Below are 26465 nucleotides of genomic sequence, written 5' to 3' on the forward strand. Positions count from 1 at the left end.
GATAGTTACTGAGGCTGAAACTAAGTCACGTTCATTTTTTACTTTCAGCAAGATTACTTCATAGATGCTGCTGTTGATTTTCCATCAGCTGGAATGTTAGTGTGTGCGATATTAGCAGTCAGTGGCCCTCAAGTCCTGTATCTATTATTGCAGAATGGTTGCAAAATAGGAATGTTCTAATTCTGTACTTCCTTCTCTGTTTTTATTAGCTAGGTCACTTTAGTAAAGTGAGATTTCCTTTTCGCTATTGTACTACTTGATTATACAGTAGTATAGTTCATATAGGAAAGGTAGGATAAATACCTTGTTCTTTTTCTTTCAGTATTAACTTTAAAGGGGTTGTTTTGTAGTAATCTCAGCTGTTACCAATTGGTTCTTATTTTTAGTTTTAGTCTGTATTCAGGGATTTACACCTATTTCATGTGCTTCAGTACATTGAAGTTAATTGATTTTCAAATTATTTCATCTTTGGTCAGTGAACCTCCTCTATTTGGTTCCTGAGTCCTTTGGTGATGACAGCAGTCTTGGATAGCTTCCTTGCTCTCTGTTATAACAAAGTATACCTATTAATTTGTGTATTTTTGTCCCAAACTTCGAATAAGATCTTTTTCTATGAAACTGTGGTTTATTTCAGTGTCTAATAGCACCTGACCATAATTTGGATGCTAGGAGTACTTCTGATTTCCAGTTCAGTGAGTGGAGCTAGGAAATGTGTAAATGGTTTTGCTTGTTGGTTTGTTTTTAAGATAAAAGGTGTCATGTCTTCATATCGATGCTTTCAGTTACTCAAACAGCAGGCTATATTGTATAACTATAGCAATAATTGGAGTGCTTTATAAATGACTGCATTTTATCTTTGCAAGCATAATGGAAAGAGAATTTCCTTTGTTTTCATAGCTGTATACTTTTTGTTTTTCATGCTTTTAGTAAGCATTATTTGGCTTGCTAATTAATATTTTGAAATTATAAAAACAATATTTTAATAGAGGAAGTTTTGACGTATAGATCTGTTTTTAAAATTAGTTTTTTTATTGTTTTTTATGAGTTAAAATAGTGATCTTGGCGTTAGCCATTTTGGAGTGACAGACATTGGATTTATCCCCTTGCCTAAAAAAATATACTGGAAAAATATATGGAACAACAGTTTTTAGAAATGAGACAGCACATGGTATACACTAGGCATTCCTTAGAGGATACAGAGTGATCCCATCGGTTGCCTTAGCTTATAACAAAGAGATTTTTCAGATCTCAATACACTAAGGAAATACCACAGTCTCCCTCTAAATGAGGAAACAGAGTTGGAAAACTGGGGAAGCCAAGATATCTGCAGCTTACACTTCAAGGGACCAGAGAATAGGGAACTGCCTAGAGAAGGAGTTTTAAAAGTCTGCAGGGAGCCCTGTCCCCACCTTGAGTTTTCAGTTGACTGCCAATAAGGGCATGAGTTGGAGAGACTGGAAAAGACCAACTGAAAAGCAGTAAGCAGAGCGATTTCTATAGCACACACAAGACTGAGAGTAGTTCACATTCCCAGCGCAGTGGACAAACCTTATAATGCACAGGGCAACAGGAAAAGTACTCATAAAGGTATTACCTCAGTAGAGGGGGCTAACTAGCTGGCCAAACAAAGGCTGGCCTAGCTGTTAAGCTGAAAAACAAGCCTTGAAAAATCCAAACGGTTTCCAGGTCATAGAAGTCCATTCCAGAAAATATTTAAAAGAATATAATAACCCACCATAAATTTCACAATGGTTAGGATCCAAATAAAACATTATGAGGCATGTGAAGAAGCCAGAAAATATGATTTCAAATGTCAAGAAATGCAATTAATAAAAAGAATCAGAAATGACACATATGATAGAATTAGTATCCAAGACAAATACAGTCTCGTCACATCAGGACATTTTGGTCAACAATGGCATATGTGGCAGTGGTATGCCATGCAGCCTTTGTATAGTAGGCTATACCATCTAGGTAAGTGTAAGTGTATTCGATGATGTTTGCACGACAACTAAATCACCTAACGGCACATTTCTCAGAACGTATCCTCATCATTAAGTGGTGCGTGACTTCACAGGTATTCCCCACGTTTCGAAAGTTCATGTTACTTGACTTCTGCAAAGGGCCTACATTAGTGTAGTACTTTAACCAAAAGAAATCTGAAGAGGATTTTCACATTTATGAATAAAGGCAAAAAATGAAGTTAGTGGGCATTCAGTATTTGTTTTGCAGCAAGCCATTTAGAGACAGCGCAAATTCCAAGGAGTGAGGAGTGGCACGGCAAAGGTCCTTACTGGGGACTGCTCAGCCTTTCAGCATCAAGCCACCCTAGCTTAGAACTGTATCTGTGAGCCTCTGTGCTTTACCTTGATTTTTTTTGTGTATTCATTAGCAAGATGTGTCCTAAGGTATCAAAAAAAACCTAAGAGAGCTTTAAGGGTGTTCCACTTAGCATAAAACTGGATGTAATTAAACATTTTGATTGGAGCGAATGAAATAATGACATTGAGTGTGCATTGAATTTAGTCTGGAAATGCTCAGAATTTTAAAATATAAATTAATGGGAATGGCATCTTCGCCTTATGTCATTTTGACTAAAAAATGTTTCATAGGAGCGCTCTGTCTTTAGATAGCAGGAAAAAACCTGTTATTATAGACTCCATTATGTTCTAGAAGGTAAACGAAAGCATGAACATGCGGAGGCAAGACATGGAGGACTTACAAAAGTAGAATTTCTAGAGATCAAATATAAAATGCCCCAGCTGAAAAATTCTCTGAATGGGTTTACCAAAAGATTTAATAATGCACTCTGGAAAGCAGTTAGAGATACCTCAAAAAATGAAACATGGATCTGCCTTTTGACGCAGCGATCCAACTTCTGGGAATATATCCGAAGAAACCCAAAACACTGATTCAAAAGAACATAAGCACCCCTATATTCGTTGCAGTGTTACTTATAATCACCAAGATACAGAAGCAGCCCAAGTGCCCATCAGTAGGTGACTGGATAAAACTGTGGGACATTTAAAAAAAAATTATTGTTCACTTAATAGTTGTCCCTATTTCCCCCCCGGTACTCTCCTATGCCCTACCTACCCCCATATCCCACATTCAGTCCTTGTCCCCATTGTCTTTGCCCACGGGTCCTTTATACATGTTCCTTGACTTGACCCATCCCCTCCTTTCCCCCATTATCTTTCTCCCCTCCCCTTCGGTTACTGTCAGTTTGTTTTTTATTTCCATGTCTCTGGTTCTCTTTTGCTCACTTGTTTGTTTTATTGATGGGGTTCCATTTAGAGGTGAGATCATATAGTATTTATCTTTCACTGCCTGGTTTATTTCACTTAGCATAATAGTCTGCAGTTCCATCCATGCTGTCGCAAAGGGTACGAGTTCTTTCTTTCTGCTGCGTAGTATTCTGTTGTATACAGGTACCACAGTTTTTTGATCCACTCATTTACTGATGGGCATTTAGGCTGTTTCCAACACTTGGCTATTGTACATAGCCAAGCTATTAACATTGGGGTGCATAGGTTCTTCTTAATTGGTGTTTGGGATTCTTAGGGTATGATCCCAGGAGTGGAATTGCTGGGTAAAAAGGCTCTTCCATTTTTAGTTTTTTGAGGCAATTCCATACTGTTTTCCACAGTGGCCGTACCAGTCTACATTCCTACTGACAGTGTACTCGGGTTCCCTTTTCTCCACAGCCTTACCAGCACTTATTGTTTGTTGATTTGTTTATGATGGCCATTCTGACCTGTGTGAAGTGGTATCTCATTGTGGTTTTAATTTGCATCTCTCTGATGGCTGGTGATGCTGAACATCCTTTCATATATCTATAGGCCCTCTGTATGTCCTTCTTGAAGAAGTGTCTGTTCAGGATCTTTGCCTATTTTTTAATTGGATTGTTTGTTTTCCTGGTGTGGAGTTGTGTGAGTTCTTTATATATTTTGGAGATCAAACCCTTGACCGAGGTATCATTGGCGGATATAGTTTCCCATACAGTTGGTTCCATTTTTATTTTGCTGATGTTTTCCTTAGCCGTGTAGAAGCTTTTTAGTTTGATGGAGTCCCATTTGTTTTTTCTTTCCTTTATATTCCTCGCTCTAGGGGACCTATTGATGAAAATATTCTGCGTGGAATATCTGAAATTTTCCTGCCTGTGTTCTCCCTCTAGGACTTTTATGGTGTCACAACTTATATTTAAATCTTTTATCCATCTTGAGTATATTTTTGTGTATGGTGTAAGTTGGTGGTTGAGTTTCATTTTTTTTGCATGTAGTTGTCTAGACCTCCCAGCGCCATTTGTTGAAGAGGCTATTTTTACTCCATTTTATACTTCTGCCCTCTTTGTCAAATATTAATTGACATGGGTTTATTTCTGGGTTCTCTATTTTGTTCCATTGATCTGTGTGTCCGTTCTTATGCGAGTACCAGACTTTTTTGAATACAGTGGACCTTGTATTATAGATTGATGTCAGGTATCATGATCCCTTCTACTTTGTTCCTCTTTCTCAAAATTGCTGAGGCTATTCAGAGTTGTTTATGGTTCATATAAATTTTTGAAATGTTAGTTCTATATCTATGAAATATGTCATTGCTGTTTTAATAGGGATTGCATTGAATCTATAAATTGCTTTGAGTAGTGTGAGCATTTTGATTATGTTAATTTTTCTAGTTCACGAACATGGTATATGCTTCCATTTATTTGTGTATTCCTTAATTTCCTTCTTTAGTGTTGTTTAGTTTTCTGAGTACAGGTCTTCTACCTCCTTGGTTAGGTTTATTCCTAGGTACTTTATTTTTCTTGTTGCTGTAGCAAATGGGACTTTTTCCCCTGATACCTGTTTCTGATATTTTGTTGTTGATGCACAAAAATGCCTTCTATTACTGAATATTGACTTTGTATCCCGCTGTTTTGCCAAATTCACTTATTAGGCCAAGTAGTTTTTTGGTGGAGTCTTCAGGGTTTTCTGTATACACTATCGTGTCATCTGCAAACAATGACAGTTTTACTTCCTCCTTTCCAATTTGGATGCCTTTTATTTCTTTTTCTTGTCTGATCACCATGGCTGGAACTTCCAATACTATGTTGAATACAAGTGGTGAAAGCAGACACTCTTGTCTTGTTCCTGATTTTAGTGGGAAAGCTTTTAGTTTTTTCCCATTGAGTATGATGTTGGCTGTAGGCTTATCATATATGGCCTTCACTATGTTGAAGTATGCCCCCTCTACTCCCTCTTTGCTGAGTGTTTTTATCATAAATGGTTCTGTACCTTATCAAATGCTTTTTCCGCATCTATTGATATAATGTGATCTTTGTTTTTTTTTTTGTTTATGTGATGTGTTACATTTATTGATTTGTGAATATTGTACCACCCTTGCATCAGTTGTTCATGGCATATGATCTTTTTCATGTGTTGCTGGATGCAGTTTGCCAATATTTTGTGGAGGATTTTAGTGTCTATGTTCATCAGCGATACTGGCCTGTAGTTTTTTTTCTTTGTTGTGTCTTTATCTGGTTTTGGGATTAGGATGTTGCTGGCCTTATAAAAAGAATTTGGGAGTCTTCCCTTTTCTTTGATTTTTTGAAATAGTTTGAGAAGGCTATGGGTTAGTTTTTTCCTTAACTGTTTTGTAAAATTCTTCTGTGGAAACATCCAGTCCAGGACTTTTGAGTGCTGGGAGATTTTTTATTACTGCTTCAGTTTCACCAGCTGTTATTGGCCTGTTAAGGCTTTCTGCTTCTTCGTGATTCAGTTTTGGAAGATTATATGTTTCTAGAAATTTATCTAATTTCACCCACATTTTCAAATTTTTGGCATATATTTGTTCATAGTAATTTCTTACGATTATTTGGCATTTCTGTGGTCTCATTACAAATGAGACCACAGAAATGCAAATAATCGTAAGAAATTCTGATTTCTTACAATTCTGATTTTACTTATTTGGGTCCTGTCTTTTTTTCTCTTGATGAGTCTGGTTAAAGCCTTGCTGATTTTGTTTATCTTTTCAAAGAGCCAGCTCCTGGATTTTTTGATCCTTTGAATTGCTCTTTTAGTCTGTTTGTCATTTAATTCTGTTCTGATCTTGATTATTTCTTTCCTTCTACTGGCTCTGGGCTTTGTTGTTGTTCCTCCAGTTCTTATAGATGTAGGGTTAGGCTGTTTATTTGAAATGTTTCTATCTTTTTTAGATAGGCCTGTATTGCTATGAACTTCCCTCTCAGGACCGCCTTCACAGTGTCCCATAGGTTTTAGACTGCTGTGTGTTCATTTTCATTTGTTTCCTGAAACTTTTTGATTTCTTTCTTGATCTCGTTATTAGCCCATTCATTGTTTAACAGCATGCTCTTCAGTCTCCATGAGTTTGAATATTTTTGAGTTTTTTCCTTGATCTTGGTTTCTGGTTTCAAGCCCTTGTGGTCTGAGAAAATGCTTGATATGATTTCAATTTTCTTGAATTTGTTGTGGCTTGTTTTGTGTCCTCTCATGTGGCCTGTTTTTGAAAATGTTCCATGTGCATTTGAAAAGAATGTGTATTTTTGCCTCTTTGGGATGAAAGTTTATCTATCTATCTATCTATCTATCTATCTATCTATCTATCTATCTCAGTTAAATCCATTTGATCCCATGCATTGTTCAGTTCCATAATGTCCTTGTTGATATTTTGTTTGGAAGATCTGTCCATTGCTGATGGTGGGGTATTAGAATCCTGTACTGTAAATGTGTTGCTATCTATATCTTTCTTGATGTCCTTCAAGATTTTCCTTATGTACTTGGGTGCCCCTATGTTGCGCTCATATATGTTTACAATATTTATGTTTTCTTGGTGGATTTTTCCCTTGAATATTATGAAGTGTCCTTCTTTGTCTCTTTTTATGCCTTTGTTTTGAAATCTATTTTGTCTGATATAAGCATTGCTACCCTGGCTTTCTTTTTTCTGTCCATTTGCTTGGAATATTTTCTTCCAATCCTTCACTTTCAGTCTGTGTAGGTCTTTTGTTCTGAGGGTTGTATATGTGGGTTATGTTTTCTTATCCATTCAGCTACCCTGTGTCTTTTGATTAGAGTATTTAATTGATTTACCTTTAAGGTTATTTTTGATAGGTACTTATTCATTGCCAATTTTTCCCTTTGCACCTGTGTTCCTCTCTCTCTTGCCCTTTTCCTTCATCTTCTTACAGTAGTCCCTTTATCATATCTTGCAATGCTGGTTTGGTGGAGGTGTATTCTTTTAGCCTTCTTTTGCCTGGGAAACTCCTTATTTCGCCTTCCATTTTAATCGAGTGTCTTGATGGGTAGAATAGTCTTGGTTGCAGGCTTTTGCTTTTCATTACTTGGAATGTTTCTTGCCATTCTCTTCTAGCTTGTAGCATTTCTGTTGAGAAGTCAGCTGCTAGCCTTATTGGAGCTCCCTTTTGTGTTACTTACTGTTTGTGCCTTGCTTACTTGAAAATTGTCTCTTTGTCTTTGAATTTTGCCATTTTAATTATGATGTGTCTTGGAGTAGGCCTCTTGATTGGGATCCTCTGTGCTTCCTGGACTTGTGTGACTTTTTGTCTCATCAGATTAGGGAAGTTTTCCATCATTACTTTTCCAAACTGGTTTTCTATCTCTTGCTCCTCTTCTGGTATCCCTATTACATGGATATTACTCCATCTCATGTTGTCCTGCAGTTCCCTTAACCCCTCTTTGTTCTTTTTGAGTCTTTTCTTGCTCTTCCTGGGAGCTTTTTTCTACCTTGTCCTCGAGCTCTCTGATTCAGTCCTCCACTTCGTCTAGCCTGCTTTTCATTCCTTCTGCTGTGTCCTTAAATTCAGAAATTGTTTTCTTCATTTTCTCCTGGCTCTTGTTGATAGTTTCTGTCTCCTTTTTCATGCTGATGTAATTTGCAGTAAGTTCCTTGTAGCTTCCCTGGAGTTTTTGGTAATTCTCACTGAGCTCATTCAGCTCCCTTCTAACCATTGTTGTTTTGAACTCAGTATCTGATAGTTTACTTGCCTTTATTTCGTTCAACACTCTTTCTGAGTATTCCTCCTTTCCTTTCGATTGGGTGTTGCTTCTTTGTCTTCCCATTATTTGTGAGATTCTTCTTGTTTGCTTCTGCTTCTTAAATTGGTCTGTTTTGACTCTCTGTCTTTGTGGTGTGTACTTCTGTGGTAGGAGACCAGTGAGATTCAGTGGTGCAGTCTCCTTGATCTCCTAAACTTGATGCCCTTTATGCCATTTATGTTGGCTCTCTGGATGTAATTGGGTTTTGACTGTTGTTGGGTTGTTCTTTGGTGGGTCCTTTCCTACAGCTCGTTGACTAAGAGTCACTCCGTGCACCATGTCTTGTATCAGGTTGCTGCCAGAACAAAACCACAAAGCCCAGAAAACAAACCCACACCCGCAAAAACAATTCCCATCTGCAATTGCACTATCAGTAGCAAATGAACCAGTATTAATAAGGGTGTAAAGAGCTTGAGATTATTATAAGGAAGGAGAACAAATATGAGATGACCTACTGAAAGAAAAATGATTTTGAAAGGGTAGAGGGAGGAGTACCAATAAGAATTGGGAATTGGAGCAATGCAAAGAGAGAAAGTAAAATTTATGTCATAAATAAAAAAGGAAATGAAGATGGTGGAATGGAATGAGATAAGGGAAGAATATATATGGTTTAAACAGAAATTAAAGTGAGAGAGAAAGAAAAAGGAAAAAAAGTAAATTAATAATAAAAAAATAGTAACCAAATTGGACACAATCAACAACAAATGAGCTAAAATTAATACAGGTGGGATGGGAATAAGAGGGGGAAAAAAAGAAAGAAAAGCTTAAGAGACGTCTAGAGGAAAGGGAGGTCATTTTGAGATGATAGAAAGAGAGGGAATACAGAGGGTAAAAAATGAAAACCAGGCTAAGACAAAAGATTAAGATTTGAGACAAAAATAAAACAAAAAAAAGGAGGAAAAAACCAGAAGGATGATAGGGAAAAAAACCAGATTAAGCAGAGCAAAATTAAAATTTGAGGCAGAAATAAGAGTATGAGAGCGGAACAGTAAAATTTGACATTTGAAATACAAAACTAGTGAAGATGTAGAGATAAAATTGAAAAACAAAGCAACAACTACCACCTTATCCACAACCAATGAGCAAATATTAGTAAGGTAGAGAGAGAACATAGGTATTTTAAGAGCAGGAAAAATAATGTGAGATAACCATTGACAAGAAAATTGGTTTTGAGAAGCTGGACAGGGGAGAAATAGTAAGAGTGCGGAATGGAAACAAGTTGTAGCAAGAGAGAAAACAAAACTTAAAATGAAAATAATAAGATGTAAGATGAAGATAAAATGGGGTAAAAGAAGGCAGGGGCAAATATATATGAATTAAAATGAAGTATAGTATAAAATCTAGTGACTTAATATGCACAAACCTGATGGACAAGAAATAAATGTTAAAAAGCTATGCCGGAAAAAAAATCACAAATCATGGAGAAGACTATGGCGGTTTTCATCGTGGTAGCATCTGGTATTTACCACTGTTTTTACTTTCTGGATCCGTCTCTGGTGATGTCAGATGTTGACCCTATCTGACCTTAGGCAGCCCGTTCAAGACTTCAAGGGATCTACTGTCTGTGGCTGTCTCTGTCAGTTGTTAATCTAGTCACTCTGCACTCAGCAGTCAGGCTTAGGCACCACAGGGTGGGGCAGAGTCCCACCTGGGGTCAGGGCCATTGATTCCCCTCAGACTGCTGCTGGGGAAGACAGGCAGTGGTCTGCCTGAGCAAGATGTCTGCTGCTATATTGGGGATGACTCAGCACTGAGCTCCCAGCAGCTACTCTCTCAGCTCTCTCCCCAAAGCCTCTGTCCTGAGTCTCTCCTCAAGTGGCTTTAGTCTACTCTGTCCTCCACCCCTTTGCCAGAGCCCAGGGTAAGTGACTGCAAATGAAAATTTATGCGTTGGACCTTTAAACAGCTCTTTGTGTCTTCAGCCATTTTCCTCTGGCACAGAGCAACCCTGCCACTTTTCACAGTTGGATATTACCTGTGTATTTTTCACCCTCTGATGCTCTAGGCTGGGGATGCCAGCTTAGGGTTTAGACTCCACTCTTCTCAGGGGGATCCAACAGGCCACTTAAGTATCTCTCTGGCATTTCAGCTGCCTCCTGTGCAAGTCCATCCACCCCTCTTGCGTCTCCACCATACTCGCTACCAGTCAGGTTGTGCTGAAATTGATTCTTCTATCTGTCCGAGGTTATAAGGCTTCTCTCTCGCTATTGTTCAGTTGTTTGTTCTGGGTGATTTCTTCACAATTTCCTTGTAATTGCAGATTGGTCCTGAGAGGAGGTTAGTGTGATTTCCACTTCCTCCGCCCTCTTTGATCCTCCTAAACTGTGGAACATTTCCATGTTGGATACTACACAGCTGTAAAAAAGATGAAAATTTTACCCTTTGTGACAGCAGGGATGAACCTGGAGAACATTATGCTAAGTGAAATAACCCAGCCAGAGAAAGACAAATCCCATATGACTTTACTCATACTTGGAATCTAATGAACAAACTGAACTAAGATACAAAATAGAGACAAATTCGTAGATAGAGAGCAGGGTAACAGTTATGGGGTAGGAGTTGGTGGTAGAACGACTGAGCAAAAGGAAAAAGGACTCAGGGACATGCACAACAGTGTGGTGATTGTGGTGGGGTATAAGGGTGATAAATGGTAATGGAAAAATAAAAATAATGCAGAAGAAAAGATCAGTCGAAGGGAGAACAGCACTAGAAATTCTTCCATATGTAACACAGGGTAAAAAAATGAGCAGAACATGAGTGAACTGTGGTATAACTTCATGGAGACTAATATATGTGTAAAAGGAGTTCCAGTAGGGGGAGTGTGGATAGAAAACATACTGCTCTTAGTAATATTTTTCTGATAGATCCTTGGGCAAGGGAAACAAAAGAAAAAAATAAACAAATGGGACAACAAGCAAAAATTTATACACAGCAAAGGAAATCATCAACAAAATTAACACAACAGCCTACTAAATGGGAGAAAATATTTGCCAATGATACATTTGATAATAGGTTAATATCCAAAATTTATAAAGAACTCATAAAATTCAACAGCAAAAAAACCAAACAATCCAATTAAAAAATAGGCAGATGGCCTGAATGGACATTCTTGGAAGAGAATATAGAGATAGTCAATAGACATATGAAAAGATGCTCAACATTATTAATTATCAGAGAAATGCAAATTAAAACCACAATGAGATAATCCCTCACACTTGCTGCTATCACTAAATCAACAAATAACAAGTTTTGGTGAGGGTGTAAAGAAAAGGGGAAGCTTGTGCACTCTAGGTGGGAATGTAAATTGGTGCAACCACTATGGAAAGCAGTATTTAGGTTCCTCAAAAGATTAAAAATAGGCTACCTTATCACCTAGCAACCCACTTTGAGGTATTTATCTGAAGAAATTTGAAACACAAAAAGATATGTGCACCCTTTCGTTCATTGCAGCATTATTTACAATAGCCAAGATAGGGAAGCAGCCTAAGTACCCATCAGTAGATGATTGGATAAAGAGATGTGGCACATATATACAGTGGAATATTACTTGGCCATAAAGATGAATGAAATCTTACCATTTGTGACAACAGTAGATGTACCTAGAGGGTATTATGCTAAATAAGTCAGACAGAGAAAGACATACCATATGATTTCACTTACATATGGAATCCAAAGAAGAAAATAACTAACAAACTAAAAACAGACACATAGCTACAGAGAACAAACTGATGGTGGATACTAGAATTATCTGGGATTACTTCATAAATTATATCAGTGTTTAACCACTGTGCTGTACAGCTGAAGCTAATACAATATTGAATGTCAGCTATAATTGAAAAAAATGTCAGCTATAATTGAAAAAAATGAGCAGTGAACTGTGGTACAAATTTAATCAGTCTAATATATGTGTAGTAGGTGTTGGGACATGTACAGATAGAAACATATTTGCAGAAATAGTGACCCAGATATAAAGAAGTACATGAGAAACAGAAGAAACATGAGAAAACTACACAAAAGCACATATTTCAATTGCTTAAAACTAAAACTAGTGATAGAGAACACAGAAAACCTTAAGAGCTACCAGAGTGTGTGGGAGGCAGAATAAATTTAAAGGAGCAAAGATAAAAATAATAGTAGATGGTTTCCTTAGAAACAGATCAAGCCAGAACACAATAGGACACCATCTCAGTACTTAGAGAAAAATTTGTCAACCTAGAATTTTATATTCAGCCATGTTTTTTAAAAACCAAAGGAAAAATAAAGAATTTTTATACTCATAAAATACTCAAAGAATCCATTACTTGCAGACCTTCACTACAGAATATGTTAAAAGAAATTCTTTATGCAGAAGGCTAATGATACGAGGTGGAAATGTGGACCTACTTACAGGAATGAAGGATACCAGAAATAGTAGACATGTAGATAGATATAAAAGTTATTTATTGTTTAATTCTCTTTGATAATTATTTAAACCAAGCATAATAAGAATGCATTGTAAGATTTATGACATATATAGAATTAAAATATAGAAAACATTAGCACAAAGGTTGGGAAATAGAGTGTTGGAAGATTATTACACTGACCCTGAAGTGTCGTAATATTACTTGAAGGTAGACTATGATAAGTTCATGATCTGTATTGTGAATTCTAAAGGAAGCACCAAAACAACAACAACAGGAACCCAAACAGTTAAGCCTATGTGGAAATAAAATGAAATTTAACAATATTCAATCCAAAAGGAGGGAGAAGAGAAAAAACAAAGAATAGATGGGAAAATGAAATGGACGGCGGGGGGGGGAAGGAAGCAATGCAGTAGATTTAAATTAAACTATGTCAATAATCATATTAAATGTAATTGGTTTAAATATCCCAATTAGAGGGGATTGTCACACTAGATTAAAAAGCAAGCTCCAATTATATGCTCTCTGTAAGAAGTCCACTTTAAAGACACAGATGAGTTAGAAAAAACAGATGGAGAAAGTAATGTTAGCACTAATCAAAGACACCACTTACCACCAACCTCAGCCCTCTGTGGAAGATTAGCTGTGCAGGGGCAGCCTGGTCTGTTGCTGTCCACTGGATACTTTGGCCCTGGGGTTTCCCAGGTGGTGCAGGACAAGATCAGCCCCCACCTGTGTTTTGCTTGGGACCATACTGCTGTAAAGCAATCTGAGCTGTAAAGCAATCTGATATGGCTGCTACTTGTGCTGGGCATAGAGATTCTCAGGCAAAGCCAAGCTGTGAATCGAGGCTGGCTACTGCGAATGCCTGGCCTGGGACTCACTGAGTCCAGCTTTTGCTTGTTTGATAGGATTTATTAAGTTCTGCAGCATGAGCCAACACCAGCCATTCATACGGAAAAGCAGTTTCGGTGGGCTCATAGGTTGGGTGGGGCAGAGTCTCTGGGGATCTCCAAGGCAGGTCATAAGGTGTTAGCCAAATGGATGGAGTCTCAGATCCGCACCAGCTTGCTGGCTCTGTTGGGAGGAGGCTTTAGAAAAGGGACAATGGCCTCTGCTTTCCTTGATGCCACACTTCAGTTTCTCTCTGTAAGCCATTGGTGCCTTTCAAGCTGTAACTCTGGTGCAGGAGCTCAGAGGGAGTGAGTCTGAGTAGTTGAGTGTGTGTGGGTCCTTTTAGGGGAACTGCTTGGGGCTCCAGAAGTTTCTTCCACCAACTCAGTCCCCACTGGTTTTTGCAGCCAGAAGTTGTGGGGACTTATCTTCCTTGCAGTGGAATCCAGGGCTGGGGGACCTGGTGGAGGGGCTGGGACTCCTCGCTCCTGAGATATCCCTCTCAAATTTTTATCAACACATGGGTGAGAGACCAGCCTGTTCCATGTCTGTGCCCCTCCTACCAGTCTGGGTGGATATGGTTTCTTTAATTTTGTAGTTGTCAGACTTCATTCAACTCGATTTCTAACAGTTCTAAGTGATGGTGGTTCTATATTTTAGTTGTAATTTTAATGTGGTTGTGTGAAGAGGTGAGCCATGTGTGCCTATGCCGCCATCATGACTGGAGGTTAGTGCACCTCCAAGCTGTTACTCTGGTGCAGGAGCTCAGAGGGAGTGAGTCTGAGTAGTTGAGTGTGTGTGGGTCCTTTAAGGGGAACTGCTTGGGGCTCCACAAGTTTCTTCCACCAACTCAGTCCCCACTGGTTTTTGAAGGTGCCTTTAGGGCACCTTCAGCATTAGGCCATTCTGCCAAGACATGGAGTCAAGGTAGCTTTACCTAATACATAGAAACAGACACAGGGAAGCAGCCAAAATGAGGAGACAAAGACACATGGCTCAAATGAAGGAACAGGTCAAAACTCCAGGAAAAGAGGTAAAGAAATGAAAATAAGCAATATATCAGACGTGGAGTTTGAAACACTTGTTACAAGGATGTGCAATGAACTAAGTGAGGACCTCAACAGTGTAAAAAAGACCCAGTCAGAAATGAAGGATAAGTAATTGAAATAAAGAACAATTTACAGGGAAACTAACAGTGGAGTGGATGAGACCAAGAATCAAATCAATGATTTGGAACATAATAAGGAAGCAAAAAACAAGCAATCAGAACAAGAAGAAAAAAGAATCCAAAAAAATGAGGAAAGTGTAAGCAGCTTCTGGCACAATTTCAAGAGGTCCAACATTTGCACCATAGGGGTGGCAGAAGGAAAAGAGAAAGAGCAAGAAATTGGGAGTCTATTTGAGAAAATAATGAATGAAAACGTCCCTAATTTGGTGAAGGAATAGACATACAAGTCCAAGAAGCACAGAGAGTCTCAAACAGGCTGTATGCAAAGAAGCCCATTCTAAGACCTATCATAATTCAGATGCCGAAGGTTAAAGGTAAAGAGAGAATCTTAAAAGCAGTAAGAGAAAAGAAGTTACCTATAGGGCAGTTCCCGTAAGGCTGTCAGCCGAGTTCTCAAAAGAAAGTTTGCAGGCTAGAAGGGATTGGCAAGAAATGTTCAAAATCATGAAAAGCAGGGACCTACAGCTAAGATTACTCTCCCTAGCCAGCAATGCTATCATTTAGAATTGAAGGGAACACAGGGAGCTTCCCAGACAAGAAAAAGGTAAAGGAGTTCATCATCACCAAACCATTATTACATGAAATGTTAAAGGGACTTATTTAAAAAAAAGAAGAGGATCAAAACTATAAACAATATAATGGCAAAAAAAATTACAAATCTATCAATAATTGAATCTAAAAAAACAAAATAAGCAAACAAATAGAACAGAGATAGAATCATGGATACAGAGAGCATTTTGATGGTTGCCAGATGGGAGGGGAAGTGTGGGGGAATGGGTGAAGAGATGAGGGGATTAAGAAGTACAAATAGGTAGTTACAGAATAGTCATGGTGATAAAAAGTACATTTAAGAAAATGGAATAGCCAAAGAACTTACATGTATAACCCACAGACAGTGTGCGAGTATTGTCTGAGGTAGTGGAGGATACGGGATGAGGTGGGGAAAAAAGGGTGAAAAATCTGGACAGCTGTAATAACATAATCAATAAAATATAATTTTAAAAAAGACAGCTGAAATGTCTTTATTAGTATCAGTAAAATAAATATCAGAACACTCCATTCAACAGGACAAGGCACATAATTTTCTAGTACATATGGAATATCCACCAAGACAGATTCCCATAAAATCAATCTCACTAAATTTTAAAAGATTGAAATTATAAGAAATATGTTTTACTATAATAGAATTAAACTAGAAATTAATAAAAAGGTAAATGAAAAATCTGTGAATATTTGAAAGCAAACAACATACTTTTAAATTACTCATGGATCAGAGAAATGTAAGAGAGACAAGGAAGTATTTTGAACTGAAAGATAATACTGACATATTGAAGTCTATGGACTGTGGCTAAAGCATTCATGATAGTATCAAATGCTTGTATTATAAAACAAGAAAAGTTCTCAAATCAGTACCCTTAGTTTTCACCATGAGAAACAAGGAGAGCAAATTATATCCACAGAAAGAAGAAATCAGTGAAATAGATAACAGCAACGCAGTAGAAAAAGTTGACAAAATTAAGTTTGATTTTGTGAAGTTCAACAAAATTGATAGACATAGCCAGAGTGATGAGTGAAAAGAAAGACAGACATAAATGAGAAATGGGAAAAAGATGTTATCACTTTACTTTCTACAGAAACACATAAAGACCGATAAGGATATACAGCATTTGTTAATGCCAACAAATTCAACAATTAGATGAAATGGACAAATTCCTTTAAAGACATCAGATTTTTTGAAAGCACCAAAGCTCACTTTAGGAAAAATAGTTGAATAATTGTCTAGTTGCAAAAAAATAGAATGTTTAATAAAAATGTTTTCCACAAAGAAAATTTCAGGCTCAGAGGGCTCACTAGTGAATTCTACCAAATAAAACCCATTGTACCCAAACTCTTCCCAGAAATAGAGGAAGACGACATACTTCTCAACTCATCCTCTAAGACCAGCATTATCTTGATTCTAAAACCAAAGGAAGAAATTATAAGAAAACTGCAGACTTATGAACAGAGAGGCAACAGAAATGCAGCCACAAAACTTATTCTTAGTAAATATTAATATGCATAATGACTAGATCTTGTGTTTGGTAGTGCTGTAAAAGTAAGCTCTAACTTCTGCATTGACCTGTACAGTAAACTGAACAAAAGTTTCTGGCTATATTTCCATTAGTTTATGCTATTTTATCATGCTCTTGGTTCATGTAAAAATGTTTTAACCAAGTGTACAGTTTCAGACATTTGGGAAATTATTATAGGTCAAATTCTATAGGAATTATTATAGGTCTAACTCACTAATGAGGGCATTCATAAAATACCACTTCTATCTATCCCACTCCAATATTTGCATTCTCTTCAATGGTATGTTACTCAAGTAAATTCAGTTTTTTACACTTACACAAACGTTAAATGTCATCGTGATATCAATTCAGAACAATTCTAGTATAAGAAAAGTTCTACTTGGTACAACTTTAATTGATCATTTGGTCTTTTGAAGGTCATTGGATGGGTGGGACTAATGAAAACAGTTTTATTTTTGCCCTTGAGCCTTTGTTGCTTTTGTAACCATAGTACTTCTCTAATTAACGAATTCTTTCTCACCTTATGTCTTAAGTGAGAGATTTTTTAGTGTACTTCGGTAGCATTCCTAATTTTCTCCAGATGTTTTCTGTATTTAATATTTCAGTTTGTAGAACATTATACTTCTTCAATGGACAAAATGTTTTTGGTTATAACCAGTATTAAAATGTCAGTATTCTGTTACTATCAAAATATTGGTAGAAATGAAATACAGCATTATACTTATGAACCTTTTTATTTTATGGTTATCCTTTGTCATATATCTGAAGTCATTTATCAGTGGCTTTATTTAGGTATCATATGTTTTTTTCTAAGTAGACTGAGAAGCAACTGATAGAAATACAAATAGCAAAATACAAAGAAATAATAGTTTGTGTATTGCTAGTTCGGTGAGTACATTTGTATCTAGAGACTGTCAGAAGTCTTTTTAAAAACACTATTTAAATAAGATATGTTTGTAATACAGCATTAAAATCAGTAATAGCTTCAGAGAAATTATTTTTTACAGATATTAGTTGAAGCATCTATTCCTATAAGGTCTTTTTATTTAATGTTTAGATAGGTGCTTTTAAGATAGCTTATTTTCTGCTTCTTTCTCTCTCTGTCTCTTTCTCACTGACACATGTGTCCCCCCTCAAAGGTAAAACTACTTAAAAGAATTAATAATTCAGTCCCATTTTCAAAATAGCTAAGAAAGTTCCACTTGGGTTTTATTTTTCATGGAAATGACAGTATTTTCAATTGGTGCTTGTTTAAAATCTTAATAGAGAAAAACTGTAAATCATTTAATGTTCAATATGTAATACATTTATCAAGTGTCTTACAGAATGTATGTTTCAGTAATTATCTTGTTAAGTTATCCAGTATTATTCTTGTCTCCCTTCTGCAGTGGAACTAACATTGGCATGTTCACATGTTAAGACACTAGAGCCAGAGCTGCTATAATATATTATTCATCTGTATAAGAAATAATTCATTCAGCACTTGCATTAACCTAATTGTTTGATTATATGAGAATAATAAAATAAAGGTATAGAGGTGTTCAATATTTCCTTCCATGTATTTGCAAAGTTATAATTTGAAATCGTCTAAATTATGAAATTAGTTATTTTTCTTTTATCATTTTTGTTCAAATTTTTCTTAAGAACAACACATAATTACACTAGGAATTAGTGCTGCTTTTGAATCAACTATTAAGATAAATCTTATTTTCTAGGCGAACAGAAATAGTTTTTGGTATAAGTCAGCTAATGTGTTAATCAGTATATGTATAATGTGAGAGCAGCTGTACTAAGATGTAAATACAACTTTTTGTGTTAAGTGGTTTTAATAACACTGATTAGTTTGAAAAACTGGCAGGTAGGGAATTTATTCAGTTTCACTACTATTTTGAGTTAGTGAGTGTGAAATTTGATAAATACCCTGTTCTCTTTCTAGGAAATTATTCTTCAAGATGCCCTCTTATTTGATAAGAATAGCAGAAAGCATCATAGGTATTACTTTTGTCAAAGCCTTATAATTAGATATTACTATTAAAAAATGTATCAGAGTAAGACAGTTCTTTTGCTTTTTTAATATTATCAAATATAAAAATACTGTGAGCCTCGTAATACAGTAACTGCCTCATGAGCTTTATTATAGTTAAGGTTCTTTTTCATCAGACACTGCATCTTTTAAAGTACTTTTGGAATTGTACATAATGCTCCTTTGTGGCTTATGCCAGTAGTTATACCATCTCCCCTTCTCCTGTCTCCACTTTTTCACTATACCCTGAATTCATCTTTTTGTAAAACTTTTGTTCATCTCTCATTTATTTATGCTCTCCTGCTTTCCATTTATTCTGCCCTTGAGCTCTCTTACCTGTTTCTCTTAATTCATTTTTATCTGTAGTTCTCTATTTTTTAAAAATCAAGTAATCTCTTAAGAATCTCCTGGAAATTTTATATTCTATTGGGAAAAAGGAAGCTGATTTACACACAAAACTCCTCAACCCCAAATAATGCTTTCTACTTCATAACTCCTATCTTCTCCCATTAATTATTGAGGTTTGCTCCTAACCCCTCTTTTAATTCTGAGTATGTGAGTGATTTAATTACTGAGATTTGCTGTTCCTATGTGTTTACATAAATTTCTACTTCCTTTTCCAAAGAACACTAATGAATAAGTTCAATTGTATGGATTATACATACCAATATATAACTTGTGGCGTATATTATATACATATACTTTGTATATATACACATAATACTACACATATGCTATGTAAGTATATATAATAAATATTTATACAGATATTATAAATATTTATAAATATGTCACAGATATACATATGTGGCATATGTAGTATTACATGTAATAGCATTAGAACAGGAGTGTTAGAAACAGTGAGATCCTCTATCAAGTTGAATTTGTATTTAGAAAATTGCAGAAATAATAGAAAAACTTGTTCATGACTATTGCATGTAAAGTTCATTTTGTTTTTTTCTTTAATAGGGTATTTTCTATAATATTTTTATCACTGTTACCCAGAATAATTGTGAGCTGCTAGTCTCTATAATTAGTACTTGTTTTTGGAATGTTTAAAAATTTAATATCTTAAATAAAAAGTACTTTTAAATAGGTAAATATTGTTTTCTTTGGCAAGTTAGACATACTAGTTTTCCATTTATATGTAACATATTTATGAAAATGCACATATTTTTATATATAAGACGAATTTTTTTATATATAGGTTCTAGACAATACTTGTAGACCTCTCTTATATATCCCTTAATCACTTAAAAAGTAGATTTAAATGGTTTTGTGAATAAGCTTCTTAGTATGGCTCATATTTTGCAGAAATGATTTATTTGTTAAGGGATTGCTTATTTTAAGACTGAGTTTGTGGAATGTCATATGTAATTTGGAATAAGTTTATTACTGTTTTAAGATTTCACTTAGAATTTTTTAGAGATACTTTGAGACTAAAACATTGTGTTAAATTGGCATTTAGAAAAATTTGATTGTCTCTATGCATTGTCATTTATATTTTTAAATCTGATCTGTAGTATCAAATTGTTAACATTTAACTTAAATTTATAAGCATTGAGGAACCCAGATGAATGGACACTGAGTAAGTGGAACTCTTAAGTTTTAGTTAGGTATGTGGTTTTTTTGTGCTGTACTCTACAATGTTGACACTTTAGTCAACATTGGGCAGTTTTTAAAAGTCATTTGACTATTAAGAACTAGAGGTGTATCAGCTTGAGTTGAGAAGAGGTAATTAAAAGAACCTAGGAGATTAAAAAATTTTTTTCACAGAGAAAAAATTAAGTTATATTAAAACAAAAACCTGAAAGGTAACATTTGGTTATATAGAAATATTTTTCAGCCCTGTCTGGCGTGGCTCAGTGGATTGAGTGCCAGCCTGCAAACCAAAGGGTCGCTGGTTCCATTCCCAGTCAGGGCATGTGCCTGGGTTGCAGGCCAGGTCCCCAGTGGGGTGGGGGAATGTGTGAGAGGCAACCACACATGGATGTTTCTCTCCCTTTCTTTCTCCCTCTTCTATCCTCTCTAAAAATCGATGAATAAAATCTTAAAAAACTTTTTCAGATCATTTTTAGATAATTTAAAGGTACAAAATAAATTTTTAGTCAAAAGAAGGTCTCCAGATTTTAAAAATTGCTTCTGTATTTACTGTGAGAAATGAATAACACGTTTTGAAGGTCAACCCGAAGTGTTTTTAATTGCTCTTAATTCCATATGTACATTTTTGTTTTCTTAGAATTTTAGTTAATTTTAAAAATTTGCGTGGCAGGACTTCCGGCTAAGATGGAGGTGTAGGTATATACATTTTGCCTCCTCACACACCCAAAAGAAGGACAACAACAAATTTAAAAACAAAAAATAACCAAAACTACCAGAAAATCAAACTGTACTGAAGTCCGACAACCAATGAGTTAAAGAAGAAACTCCCAGCCTTACAGGAGAGTCCATTGGAGAGACTAGAACATACACAAACCCACCCACCCGGGAATCAATTTTCTTGTGGGCAGTGGGGGAAGTGACTGAAAGCCTGCCAAGAGCCAAGCAAGTGGCTTTGTTCCCTCTCGGACGCCTCCCCGCCACACAACCTCACAACTCAGTGACCTGGGTTGCCCTGCCCTGGCGAATACCTAAGGCTCTGCCCCTCCCAACATAACAGGTGTGCTGAGACAAAGAAATATGGCTCAAATGAAAGAACAGATGAAAGCTCCAAAAATAGAAGTGAGTGATGAAGAGATAGCCAACCTATCAGATGCAGAGTTCAAAACACCGATAATCAGGATGTTCACAAAAATGGTTGAGCAAAGTGGAGGAAAAAGTGAATGCTATGCACAATGAAATAAAGAAAAATAATACAGGGAACCAGCAGTAAAGGCAAGGAAACCAGGATTCAAAATTAGTGATTTGGAGCAGAAGAGAGATAAACATTCGACCAGAGCAGAATGAAGAAACAAGGATTCAAAAAAAAATGAGGAAAGGCTTAGGAACCTCTGGGACAGCTTTAAACATTGCAACATCTGAATCATAGGGGTGCCAGAAGGAGAAGAGGAAGGGCAAGAAATTGAAAACTTATTTGAAAAAATAATGAAGGAGAACTTCCCCAATCTGGCTGAGAATATAGACTTCCAGGAGATCCAGGAAGTTCAGAGAGTCCCAGAGAAGTTGGACCCAAGGAAGCACACACCAAGGCACATCCTAATTACATTACCCAAGATTAAAGATAAGGAGAGAGTCTTAAAAGCAGGAAGATAAAAGGAGACAGTTACCTACAAAGGAGTTCCCATAAGGCTATCAGCTGATTTCTCAAAATAAACCTTGCAGGCAAGAAGGAGCTGGCAAGACGGATTCAAAGCCATGAAAGGCAAGGACCTACATCCAAGATGACTCTACCCAGCAGAGCTATCAGGTAGAATGGAAACTCAGATAAAGTGCTTCCCAGATAAGGTAAAGTTAAAGGAGTTCATGATCAACAAGCCCTTGTTATATGGAATGTTAAAGGGACTTATCTAAGAAAAGGAAGAAGACCAAAAACTATGAACAGTAAAATGACAACAAACTCAAAACTATCAACAACTGAGCCTAAAAAGAAAAAAATCCAGAAACAAAAACAAACTAAGCAAACAACTAGAACAAGAACAGAATCACAGAAATGAAGATCGGTGGGAAGGAGGAGAATGGGGAAAAAGGTACAGGGAATAGGAATCATAATTGGTAGGCACAAAATAGACAGGGGGAGGTTAAGAATAGTATAGGAAATGGAGAAGCCAAAGAACTTACATGTATGACCCATGGACATGAACTAAGTGGAGGAGGGGGGAAATGCTGGTGGGAGGGGAATGCAGGGCAGAGGGGAATACAGGGGAGGGAAAAAAGGGGACAACTGTAATAGCATAATCAATAAAATATATATAAAATATTTGTTCTATGTCTGCAGCTTGTTTTGACGTGGGATATTGGTTGTAATTACATGGTATTTTATTTAGATATAGTTTATTCTAGGAAAGTATAAGAATACATTTCATTTTCCTGAACTTACAATTTTATACACACATACATATGCAAACACATATATCACTATTATATCTTCCTTAGGCTAGGTTAGGGAGTAAATTAAGTAAAAAGAATTAAAATAGTGTCAATACTAAATTAAATCTCATTCGTTTTGCAAAAGGGTTGAATTATTATGGGAATGGAAGATTACCATATTGTTTTCTGTTTGGGAAATAAAAAAATGAAAATTATAATATCAATTAAGAATAGCTTGGTTTTTAAGAAAGTTTTTGTTTAAAACTGGAATTCTTCACCCTTTTTCTATAGGCTATCCACTCTGTGGCTTGGCATCATGAAGGAAAACAATTTATTTGTAGTCATTCAGATGGCACCTTGACTATATGGAATGTGAGGTCCCCTGCTAAACCTGTACAGACAATCACTCCACATGGTAAGAATGTATCACTTTTAAACTATCTAAATTGTGGTGGACAGTAAACTGTTTCGTTTATGCATAAGGATTTGTTTTTCTGTTTTATTTTTACTTTTTTTGTGGGGGAGATGAGGATGAGTCTCTGAAGGCATTAAAAATAATTACACATATAGAAATAATATGTAATAATCATATAACAGAATCTCAAATTAAGTTTATTTGCAGTTGAAATAGCAAATATTATCTTTTGAATGTTGTTTCACTAGTAGTTCACAATAAATAATTTTGTGAGTACTATAGGACTTAAAGCTTTTGTCACCTTGAAGTTATCAATTTGCAAGTCGCTAATGAATATATAATAGTTTATTAAACTACTTGGAATTCTGCAGAAGGAATTTTATACATTAAAGTAGTATTGAGGAACCTCCAATTACCCCAGGTTTGATGATTTACTAGGAAAACTCACAGGACTCAGCAGAAATGATGCGAAGCAAAATCAGTGAACAGAAAGGCATGTGGGGTAAAATCTGGAGAGAACAGGCTCAAGTATCCAAGAGCCTCTCCCAGTGGGTTCACACCGGACATGCTGAATTCTCCCAGCAGTGAGTGAGTGGGGCTCACCTGAGTTCAGTTGCCCAGAGTTTTTATGGAGTCAGTTTGTAGGCACCTTCTGCTTCAGCACGCAGTAAAATACAAGACTCCCACAAAGTTAGCAGGGATTCATCACAAACCGCATCATTTGTACAGACAGCTTAGGCACATTGTGCTAGCCTTCAGTCTCAAAAGCCAACTCACCAGATGCCAACCAAGAGCTAAATTTTCAAGCCCCCTTTCCAGAGATAGCAGTCTCAGGCCTGCTATGTTTTAACTCTTTTCTGCACAAGTAGTGCTTACAAAACATAAAAGAAGCTTTTATTAGGGAATTTGTTAACAGGTTATGAAGACCTTTTGTGAGTTTTGAGTGGAGCCCAGGAATTTGTATGTCTTTATTAATCTATATTCTACAACTTCACCTTAAGGAGATCTTACCCAGCAAGTTCAGGGAAATCACATTAAAAAAACTGTTCTCTAAAATAGTATATAGTATGTTGAAGAATATCCCTGTAGCTATTGCTGATATTTCATTGCTTGCTTTAAAATAATGAATGCCTGCTTTAAAAAAAAAATGAGTACATTCTGAAATATTGCGATGTAGAAATTAAACAGTAAAATTTAAAATTTATTTTATCTATCTGTGGCAATATGGGCTTTTAGACTGGTCTAGCCCATATATGGGCTATTTTTCTGGTAAAAATAACAATTCTTGAAGCCAAATTTTGTGATATAGTTTGTATATATCACTGTTTTGTGGCAGCAGGCATCTTTCTGGAAAAACATGTATTTTCAATTTGCTACAGATCTATTTGTGCATGTATCTAGGGGATAGCTTATGGTAGTAGGTTCCATTTTTCCTTTTTCTTCCTTCTGTTACTGCCTGAGTTACTGGTGTTACCCCTGAGAATTCTCATAAATCTTTACATTCCAATCCCACTGGAATGTAGTAATCCAGAAAACCAGAAAAGTAGATGATTACTTTAGAAACCTCTCAGATCCAGAAGAAAATGAAACTAGTATTGAAGATGGTAAAAATACTTAGTTTTTCAGTTTTAAGTGTATCTAATTTTTTTTTTGGTATTTCAGTTTTAAGTGTAATTTTTTTTTTGGTATTATACAAATTATGTTTTGAACCATTTGAGAGGAAGTTGTCAAATTACTTCTTATTCACCCTCAAATATTCCAGTATCTATTTCTTAACACACAAGGACATTTTTCTGTATCAACAAGGTTTGCCTTTTATCAAAAGAGTCTACATGTAAATTAAATTTAGTTGTCATGCGTCTTCAGTTTTTTCAAACTGAAACAGTTTTTGAGCCTTTTCTTGATTTTTATAACTGACAAATTTTGAATATAGGTCAGTAATTTTATGGAATGTAACTCATTTTAGTTTTGTCTGATGTTTCATCATGATTAGATTAAGGTTGCACATTTTTGGCAGGAATATCCCAAGAGGATTGATGTGTTCTTTTTGCATCCTTTCAAGTGGAACTTTGATTTGTCCCGCATTGGTGTGATCTTTTGATTAAGCTTCTATCTATTAGATCTCTCCATTGCAACAGTATTGTTTATCCCTTTGAAATTAATAAGTATTTTTGATTTACATTTGTAATCAGTAAGTGATTTGAAGGAGTTCTTTGGGCCTATAAACATACTATTCCTCATCAAACTTTATCCTGTGATTTTAGCATCTGATGATGTTTCTTGGCTGAATCAATTATTACTGTGATGGTTGCCAAATGGTGATTTCCTGTTTAATCTAGATCCTATTTTTATATAAAAACTTACTTCTTTGAAAGCCAACTTTTACAGGTGGCATAAATAGCTTATATAAAGTTTAAAGTGTCTTAGCAAAAAGAGTCACTAGCTAAATTTATTTTTAAACAAACAAGACAATGACTATTTATTTAATATTTTTAATATTAGAATCCAAACAGGTTGTAAGTAAAGAAAAAATTTTATGTGGCAGGTGTTAAAAGGTAGGATAGCATTTGTTGTATAGTATAGCAGTCTAAAAATGTAGATAACCAGAAGTTTTTTTATTTATAAAATATGAAACATTTCCAATAGTAGCAATGTTTACTGCTTACTGCTAGTGATAGGTAACCTACCAAAGTTAAATTTATGTCAATAGCTGAGTTCCATGGCAAAATTAAGTGCTTCTTTTACATTAAAGTACAAAAAATATTTTATACCCTAATGAGGTATCATATATTCTAAATATTCCATATTCGTTGTATATAACTTTCAGTATGCTAAATGTTTGATTTGATGGATCAAAATTTAGGGTTTTTTCCCTCATTACTATTACTAAACTTAGGATTTTTTCTTAGTAATTAAAGTGTTGTGGTCTCTTGCCCTTACTTTCTAGCAAACAGTTATGGTAAATTACTTTAAATGTACTAGACTTTAAAATTTTTCTCCAGGTTGGGGTTTTTCATGTTTAAACCCATTTAATGGTTAAGTATCTTATTCTTAAAAAACATTTGTAAATGTTACCTTGATAACCAGGAACTGATTGTACTTTAAGACTCCCAGAAGTATGTTATTTAGTGTTAAGAATACCTCAGAATGTCCCAAAGAATCTGTTTAAAAGACATAGTGCTCTACCAGCCTAACATGGAGTTTTGAAGCCAGTAGAGTTGTGATTAAGCCCTGATTCCATAGTTTCTGGCTCTGTGACTTTGGGAAGTCAGTTAACATTTCTGAACCTCAGCATTCTCATTTATAGATAGAAGTAATAATTGAAGTGAAAGTACCTGGAAATTGTGATGTAC

At 35.8% G+C, this 26465-nt stretch overlaps 1 protein-coding gene across 3 annotated transcripts in view; it reads left to right on the top strand.

Annotated features, from left to right (window-relative positions):
• The window catches only part of STXBP5 (syntaxin binding protein 5), a 147813-nt gene that overhangs the window by 44905 nt on the left and 76443 nt on the right, over positions 1–26465 (top strand). For all 3 annotated transcript variants that reach the window (XM_054570082.1, XM_054570083.1, XM_054570084.1), the window contains exon 8: positions 22989–23112. In XM_054570082.1, the coding sequence (XP_054426057.1) occupies positions 22989–23112 (124 nt within the window). The remainder of the gene's footprint in view (positions 1–22988; positions 23113–26465) is intronic.

The sequence above is a fragment of the Pteronotus mesoamericanus genome, unplaced genomic scaffold (genome assembly GCF_021234165.1).
Source record: "Pteronotus mesoamericanus isolate MK-2021 breed Mesoamerican mustached bat unplaced genomic scaffold, CSHL_Meso_final contig_20, whole genome shotgun sequence".
NCBI classification, from domain to species: domain Eukaryota; kingdom Metazoa; phylum Chordata; class Mammalia; order Chiroptera; family Mormoopidae; genus Pteronotus; species Pteronotus mesoamericanus.